This window comes from Lampetra fluviatilis, chromosome 33 (genome assembly GCF_964198595.1).
Source record: "Lampetra fluviatilis chromosome 33, kcLamFluv1.1, whole genome shotgun sequence".
NCBI lineage: Eukaryota > Metazoa > Chordata > Hyperoartia > Petromyzontiformes > Petromyzontidae > Lampetra > Lampetra fluviatilis.
The window spans coordinates 11905241-11913908 of record NC_136307.1 but is presented as its reverse complement, the minus strand read 5'-3'; the positions used below and the strand labels follow the sequence as shown (position 1 = coordinate 11913908).

At 52.9% G+C, this 8668-nt stretch overlaps 1 protein-coding gene across 1 annotated transcript in view; it reads right to left on the bottom strand.

The window, feature by feature from the left end:
• Positions 1–2309: 2309 nt before the first annotated feature.
• The window catches only part of TPP1 (tripeptidyl peptidase 1), a 15624-nt gene continuing 9265 nt past the window's right edge, over positions 2310–8668 (bottom strand). Inside the window, exons 8-13 of the mRNA XM_078872142.1 lie at positions 8488–8668; positions 6942–7014; positions 6410–6530; positions 5898–6056; positions 4720–4860; positions 2310–4103 (exon numbers count right to left, since the gene is read on the bottom strand). The exon at positions 8488–8668 is cut by the window's right edge and continues 8 nt beyond it. Of these exons, the coding sequence (XP_078728268.1) occupies positions 3951–4103; positions 4720–4860; positions 5898–6056; positions 6410–6530; positions 6942–7014; positions 8488–8668 (828 nt within the window). The 3' untranslated portion in view covers positions 2310–3950. The remainder of the gene's footprint in view (positions 4104–4719; positions 4861–5897; positions 6057–6409; positions 6531–6941; positions 7015–8487) is intronic.

The window sequence follows — 8668 nt, the reverse complement described above, 5'->3', positions numbered from 1 at the left end:
GATGTACAATGTGCCCGTGGCGTCGTGTGAGCCTCTCCAGCCACTGGGGGCCGCTATATTCAGTCGCCTGTAACCCAAGAAAATCGGCTCTTCAGTTTCAGTTTTCAGTTTCATTGATTAGGTATAACCCTGTGAGCCATGTGCCTCTTGACTCGGGTGCAACCGCAACAAAACAAAAACATGAACAAGAAACATCTTCAAGTGACTACAGGCAACAGAAAAATCCTGGGAAAAACAGCAAAGTCCTCTTGCGACTCTTGATCAAGAATCGCGACAATTCATTGATTTTGCGTGGGGGAGAGCAAACCCCCCACACCGTATCACAGGAGCCTCCTTTAGATTCGAAGTTATCGTGACTGCAAGGATCCATACTCTTTGGTTTTTTCGGTCAAGTCACGTAGGTGAAAAAAGAAAACTAATTAAATTAAATCACGACGTTTCGGAGGCAACACAGACGGAATCTTGTGTTGCCTCCGAAACGTCGTGATTACAGTCGCCTCCTTGCCACTCTTACGTCGCCACTAGCGGGGTCAAATCTTCCCGTGACCTTCGCTCGCCGTTTCCTGCACCCCCGTCGATGAGTCTCTGGTCTCCTCCCGGCGTCGTCCCGGCCACAGCCACCGCTCCGCAGGTCACTTCGCCGTCTCCTGGTGGGTCGTGGCGTGGCCGTGCGATGAGTCGTCGTCGTCGTCGTTGTTGTGCGTGTACCTGGTGCCATTCGCAAACATCAGCACTGTCGCGCCGGCGGCCACGGTGGCTATGAGATGTTATATTATCTCGCCTGGTATGCAGGAGGTCCCGATCCCATATCTGCCAACCCCTTATCGGTGCCTCCCATATTACAGAACAATTCGGACCTTATTGGTCACCCCGTGCCCTTACAAATCTCAACGTTCATCTTACAAAATCCCATCACAAATTGACAAAAAAACACGTTCCTTCGGAGTGGGCAGGTAGGAACTTGGTTGGACAGCGCATTCGTGCACGACAGACAAATATGCACGACAGACAAATAATCCCTGGTGGGCAGTGTGGAACCTGTTGTTCCTACCTGTATAATTGCCCTATTGAAACGGCTATACGCCGTATGGGGCCGTCCATAAATGACGTCACGCGATTTTGGACGATTTTTGACCCCCCCCCTCGTCACACGGCGTCACAAAAAGTCAGACCCCCCCTCAAATATGACGTCACAAAGCTCTGCACCCCCCTCCACCAAAACCATTTTTCCATTTTGGAAATAAACATGCTTTAAATCGCTTTAAACTATTGTCATTGTAGTGCGTATTAAATGTGGCGCTGCACTCTGATGTAGAAAACATTTATTAAAAAGTATATTTAATTAAGTAGAACGTGTTGTCTATATCACGCATCGTCACAAACGTCTGACCCCCCCCCACCCCCTAGGTGCGTGACGTCATTTATCGACGGCCCCTAAGGACCTCAAAACTCAATTTCCCTGCACAAGAATACGGATAAACCGTTTGGGTTCACAGGTATGAGATCTTGACGCCCGCTGTATATTTGGAGTTTGCGTGCCTCTCCCCGTGGTCACGTGGATTTTTCGCCGGATCCTCTGGTTTTCTCTCCACATTTATAATACTGGTAGGAACCTCCTGGTTACACCAGCCCACATGGGATTATTGTGTCCGTCCGTCGTGCAGGGAGGGGCTGGGTGGGGAGGGGCTGGATGGGGGGTGGGGAGGGGCTGGTCACCCCGTGGTGCCCTTATACAACTCAACGTTTAACCTACTCACGCCGGCTTGTGCCCGCCCTCACAGTCGGGCATATTTGCGGAATACACCACGCCGCCGTTGACCCTGGCCATTGACCGAGCAACCCAACGTTCCTACCAGCTCCCTCCGCAGGAATGTGTTTAATCAAGGTGTGTTCAGAGTATTTGCCTGCTATCCAGTTCCACGTGACAAGCGACTTTGTTGGGCTATCATTTGTGGCAAGGTCGCTGCTAAAAAAGCTTTTTTACTCGGCATTATCTGGTAAAATAAAAACATGATTATAATTTAATAGGTCCTGTCGAACATTTGCCCCAACAGCCTCTGTAAGCTTTACCTATGTGTGCAAAATGTGTAATGAGTTAACTCCTTATTACAACCCTGATGGTGCTGTTTGTTGCTGGTCGCTTGACGTTATAAAAAGCATGGATCTAAATTTGAACAATTAGTTCCTGACTGTACTCGCAAAGCCCGAGAAAGGGGAAAACAGCAATTGTCGCCCCCTCGTGTGCAAACTTGGAAGGGACCTCCTGCAAGAGTTGGAAGGATTTTCCCAGGTGAACAAAATGTAAAATCTTTAACCCAACAAATTAGCTTTTATTGCGTAAGTCTCGAATCGCACCACCACCCCAGAGGTCACACCTCCGTTAAATCCCGTCAAGTATGAACATCTACATCGGCGCAAACCAACGTTACCCGAGGCAGGAGAAGAAACGAGTGTGTCTGCAAAAGCCAGCGGACAAGAAGCAGTTCCTCATCATCGAATGCGCCTAGAGCAGGTCCACGGTAGTGCGACCCTGGCCACTGTCCCTTCAGACCTTCACCAGCTGAGATCGTTCATCCCCACCAGGGTTTACGAAGGCATGCAAATTCACAGCATGTCCAGGTCAAGCCTTGGACAGCCGGAGAATTGGAAATGTGTTTGGATGTCAATAATGAACGAGGCCAGACGCGCCCAGTTCAAACTGCAGTCTTCATCGAGCGAGGCCACGACACTCGGCAACCTGTGGCTCTGGAGCCGCATGCGGGGTTTTTAAGGATTGTTTCCTGACGTTCTTTATTAAGGATCGTCTCATAATCACGTGTTCTTGATATATTGAGGGTAGGTAAAAATAAAATAATAAAAATTAAATCACGACGTTTCGGAGGCAACACAAGCTTCCGTCATCAGGTGGGACAACCACAGCAAAAAAATAACTGAATGACTGCCCACGACAGTAATTCTGGGTTTTGTTGTTGCTGTGGTTGTCCCACCTGATGACGGACGCTTGTGTTGCCTCCGAAACGTCGTGATTTAATTTAGTTATTTTTATTTTTCATTTGCACCTACGTGACTTTACCAAAAGAACCAGAGTATGGATCCTTGCAGTCACGAAAACTTCAAATCTAGAATATTGAGGGTGTTTTTTTTTCCAAATTCGAAAAAAATGGCTCTTATTGTTTTGGTTTCCGACCGCTTGACCTCGTGGCTGACTGAGCGATTGTTGGGGCTTGGTGTAGGTGTCACCTGTGGCAGTGCCGCCGATCTAACAGCAGCTGGCACGCACCGTGCCCTACCACAACGCTACAATCGCTAAACCCTTTTGCCGAATCTTGATTTCAAAGATAAATGTAATTTAAGAAAAATGTACAAAGCAGTACGATTTGCTTCGATAACCAGTCCGCAGTAAATTGGTTTAAAGATCGGTAGCCTCACGCTGAAATGGGTTAGGTCGGCAGGTTTGCTGTGGCTTTTCAACATGGATGTGGTGACCCGGGACTCAATGTGCAGCGTTTCAGGATTCGTGGGGAGCCCTGACCGGCTTCATGGGGAAATCACACCCACGGTGGCATGCACGTGAATACAGGGGCCAGCAGCGGCATCAGGCAAACATTCTGCAGTTCCAAAGACTGCTTAATAACATGACACAGTGGTTAGGAGGCAGTTTGCAAGGTAGTGTTTGAAAGTATTTTGTGCGTGTGTGCAGTGCGAGTCTGTGTGTATGGTTTTGTAAGACCGTGACATTGGGATTGTGTGAGTGTATAACAGTGTGATCATGGCGAAGTGTGGGAGTACCTCGGTGCGATTGTGGCGAGCGTGCGAGTCCGTCAGTGATAGCCCGGTGAGAGCGTGGGAGTGTGTGAGCACGTGGGACTGTGGTAAGCCTGTAGCGCGATGGCGAGTGCGAGCCGTGTAGGCGTTAAGGTCGTGAAGCCGCCCCCGCACGTCCGCGTGCGTCACTGCCGGGCGGTCCCTCTGAGCAGCGCTTTGAGCAGTGCCGGGTAGTTGGGGGTCCCCCAGCCCGTGACCGGGTCCCACCCTGGCGTGGCACAGAAGCCCACCAGCTGGCTCTGCTCGTCCAGGCAGCCCAGGTGGCACCCAGACATTACCTGCACAGGCAAGATCGCACCACAAGCAACGCGCTCACGTATCGGCGGTGTGGCTCAAACGAACGAATGCAGAGGCGTTCGGGGTCGTGCTGCCATGCGGTTCGCTGCCGTGTGGCTCTCTGCAGATGCGTGTTGTTTGGGTTGTGACCAGCTTAGCGCGCTGCGCTACAAACCCAGCAACCGAGTTCGATTCCTGCTCACGGCCAACACCAGTGACGATTATCTGAACATGTCATGGCCCTTCCCTAGGTCGACACTCAGCCTCAAATGAGTACTTGGTGTGGTGTGTAAACATCACCACTGGGGCGACAAACGCAGCCGGGCGTGGTGTTGGCCAATCACCCCCTTCGTGTGCAGTGCCGGCCTTCATATAACAGTCTGTTAAGGCTATACGGGGAGGTCTTTGCCTTTGCCCAGCATGTAATTCGGCTGATGTCCAACCTTTGGCCCCACGTTCTGGGCACTGCTTTGGAAACCAAAGCGAATCGTCGGACGTCATAGCGAACGACGCGCGGTACAACGGGAAAACACAAAGGGAGACCGGCTGAGCGAACGCGTGGGGGGCCCTGGCGGGAGGGGGGCAGGGCAGGAGGGCGAAGGGATGAGTGGCACTCACGTCGTAAATGGCGGTGTTCGGCCCCCGGCCGTTGCCCAGTGCATACAGGAGGGGGTTGAGGAAGCCGAGCGCTGGGAGGCCATGTTGGAGGCGGTGGTCGTTTACCAGCGCCACGATCCCGCCAAACACGGGCGTCGAGGCCTGCAGGCGCAGACAGCGGGCAAGAACGCTGAACAACTGGGGCGAGGAAGCGTGCTCATCCATAGAGCCAGTGGAGGGGGTTTCTTACAGCAGGGGATTCTGGGTCGAATGCTAGAGGCCAGAGAGGGTACCAAGAGTGCCTTTGACCAAATCATCTGGCACACACCCAGGGTAGTGCCTGGATAGTGCTCGGACAGGTGACCACACACTCTACTCGTCATATTGTTATCGGCAACAGACTTGCAGGGATAGCGGTGGGCAGAAGGGCAGTAGAACAGGATAGCAAAATCCACTGCTGGACTTGCTATGCTCCGAGATCTGTAATCCCCATCTTCAACCCGCACGACCACATTTTCCCACACAGCTCTGATTTAGCAATCTTTGGAGAACGTAATCAACCAGGCTATGCGTTAACTGTGTGTTACCCGACTCTCTGCGTTGCGTTGCATTACATTTACAAAAAATTGCTAAGTTTGTTCTCTCAATACCGGACTTGCTGGGTCTTTCTCTCCCCCTGCCGCCACGGGGTGGATTTACACACAGCTCTCTCATTGACATGCTAATTTCTCTGCTCCAGCAGACCACCTCTCTCTCTGCCCCCCAACCCCTCACTCTCTATTTAAGGCCACGACACAGAGGCATTGGGTCTCTGTGTGTCTATGTTGTGTCTCTCTCTATGTGTCTCTGTGTTGTCTCTCTCTGCTTGTGTGTCTGTCTGTGTGTCTCCGTGTCTGTGTTTTGTCTCTCTCTCAAATGTAGTTCTTCCTGATGGCGACTTCTTGTGTTGCAATCGAAACGTCTCATTCTATTTAATTTATTTTCTTTCTACGTGACTTCACCAAAAGAACCAAAGAGTAAGTGTAGTAAAGTTTAGAGACTAAGAGTTTAGAGACTAAGAGAGTCTCATTTACAACCAAAATAAAATGAGAAAGAAAAATAAATTGAGCATCATCATCGTCCAGCGGTGAGTGTGGTTCCCGCAGTCACAGAACCCCCGCAGCCCCCCGCCTCCCGATCGTGTCCCCGCAGCATCTCACCGACGTGCCGGACACCCAGGGGATGGGCACCAGGTTGGCGACCACCCAGTAGTTGCTGGAGAGTGCCGCCACGTCCGGGTAGGCGCGCCCACTCGTGTTGTAGTAGGACGCCGGCGGCAGGGGCTTCGTGTTCGCCAGGTAGCGCTTCACGGCGACCTCCTGCCATGCGCACACGGAGAGGCAAAGATCCCCCGTGTAGCCTTCACAGACTGTTGAAGCAAGTGCTGTTAGCGAGCACCTATGAAAGCCGGCACGGCACGCGAGGGGGTGGGTGGCCAGCACCACGCCCGGCCGCCTTTGTCTCCCCCGTGGCGATGTTTACAGATTGCATCAGGTACTCATTTGAGGCTGAGTCGACCTAGGGGAGGCGCAGAACCGGTTCAGATAATCGTCACCGGTGTTGGCTGTGAGCGCGAATTGAACTCGGGTGGCAATGTTCGTAGCGCGGGGCGCTAATTGCCACACGACTGCGCTCCCCACGCGAGTCGGACGGAGGCAATGAATAGACTCACCTGGTAGGGCGGCCGTGCAAAGACGTTGCTGAAGCCACCGCCGCTGATGTAGTCCGAGACCTCCTCCGTGACCTTGAAGGGGTCCTTAAAGGAGGTGCCCCCCACTGTGGTGACGTACGGACTGTAGAGCCACGTGGACAACGCACACACGCACTCATCATCATCCGCACAACACACTACATCCACCACTTATCACCACTCACCATCGACCATGTCTGTGCGGCAGGTCGTTATGATAATAATGACAACTTCTACAGCGCTGTAACTTGCCAATTCAAGGATATGCTGAAAGGGTTTTGGCAATAAATCCACACACATGGGTGCCGGAAAACCCCCAAAACACACATCACACGAGCATAGGTAACAGAGCTGAAGATACTTCACTCGAAACAGCGGTACCATCGGCTTTGCGTTCATAAGTGTGGATCATTCGGTTTTCAAATGATTTAAACTCTCGGCGCAATAATTCCCAAACGTCCTCTCTGAAGCAAACTGGACTCGCAGGGGATAGACGATCGCGCGCGAGGTGCACCTGGAGGCTGGGAAGCTGGGCCGGAAGGTGTCCACATCCTTGGAAACCTCTCGGCAGCCGGCGCCTGAATCTCCTGTAATGCAGCGGCATGCCCACGGGGTCACGGACACGTGGGCTCGCAGACAAAGACCTCCTATATAGCCTTTACAGGCTGTTGGGGCAAGTGCTGTTAAGCAAGCACCTTTTAAGGCCAGTATTGGTGTAGCCGGAACCACGCTCGGCTGCCTTTGTCTCCCCAATACTGATGTTTACATATCGGAGCAGGTACAGTACTCATTTAAGACTCAGTAGATCTAGGGGAGGCGGAGAATCGGTTCAGATATTTTGTTCGTCACCTATGTTGGCCAGGATCAGGAATCGAACTTAGGTCACCGGGTTTGGAGTGCGCTAACCACCATTCGTCACTAAGTGGCGGTGACGTCACCATGGCAATTGTGCCAGGCTAGGAGCACTTTGAGGCCATGTGAAGTGTCGAAGACTAGCTGACAGAATGTCACGAGACAGACCCAGGTGCCATGGGTTGACTGAGATGACTGGCAGATGCACCAACTGTGCCCTCTCTCCTGTGTCAACTTGCTGCATTTTAGCCGTCCCGTGCTCTGCTCACTGTTGCAAGCAGCGCTCCTCTGCCCTCCAGCTGTCGAGTAGTGTCCTTCATGAGCCTCCTCCATAGAGGCTGATCTTGACACCGCTCGTGCCAGTCTTTGGCAAGTCAACTCAGGTCAACATCCTCCCATACCGTATCAGTCCACCTCTTTTCCAGCCCATGTCGTGTCTATTTAGCCCCCTCTATCCGGCCAAACAGAAGCTGCTTGGGCATGCGGTGGCTGGGCATGTGGACTACATGACCCAGCCAATGCAGCCTTGTCTACTCGAGGAGCTCACTGATGGGAATGTGTCCAGATCTTTCAAGGATTTGTGAGCTCCTCACACAATCCAGCCTCGGCTAAACCCAGGAGTGATCATAGGGATGCCAGCCTGAAAGTGTATAACCGGCGCAGATGTTCTATCAGAGGGGTCCACGTTTCACAAGCATAGAGAAGAGAGGGCATGGCTGTGGCTGAGAAGACAAAGCTTCGTGTGTAGCTTCCACACATGGGGTCACATACAGATGGGGTCATACACAGACACAGATGGGGTCACTCACACGGTGTACCAAAGATAACAAAGATTCCCCGTATAGCCTTAACAGACTGTAGGGGCAAGTGCTGTTAGCGAGCACCTATGAAGGCCGGAACGGTACACGAGGGGGTGGGTGGCCAGCACCACGCCCGACCGCCTTTATCTCCAAAGTGGCGATGTTTACACATCGCACCAGGTACTCATTTGAGGCTGAGCCGACCTAGGGGAGGCCCAGGACCGGTTCAGATATTCGTCACTGGTGTTGGCCGTGAGCGGGAATCGAACCCGGGTCACCAGGTTCGTAGTGCAGCGCGCTAACCGCTACACTACCGCCCCACGGTGTACCGCACACAGAGTCACATGCACGCATGGTGGCGGCGGGAATGCTAACCGCCCCCGACCACCCCCTCCCTACAACGCTTACCGGACGCGAAGAGGACGGAGATGCCACGCGCGCCGGCCTTGGCGAGCTCGTTGGACACGCGCGTCATGTACGCGCGAGACAGGCTGTCCTCGTCGTCGCCGTAGCTCACCGTGTGCACCCACGGCACGGACGACGTGTTGCTCAGCGCCAGCAGCCACTGCAGGAACGGCTCCTGCGTCTC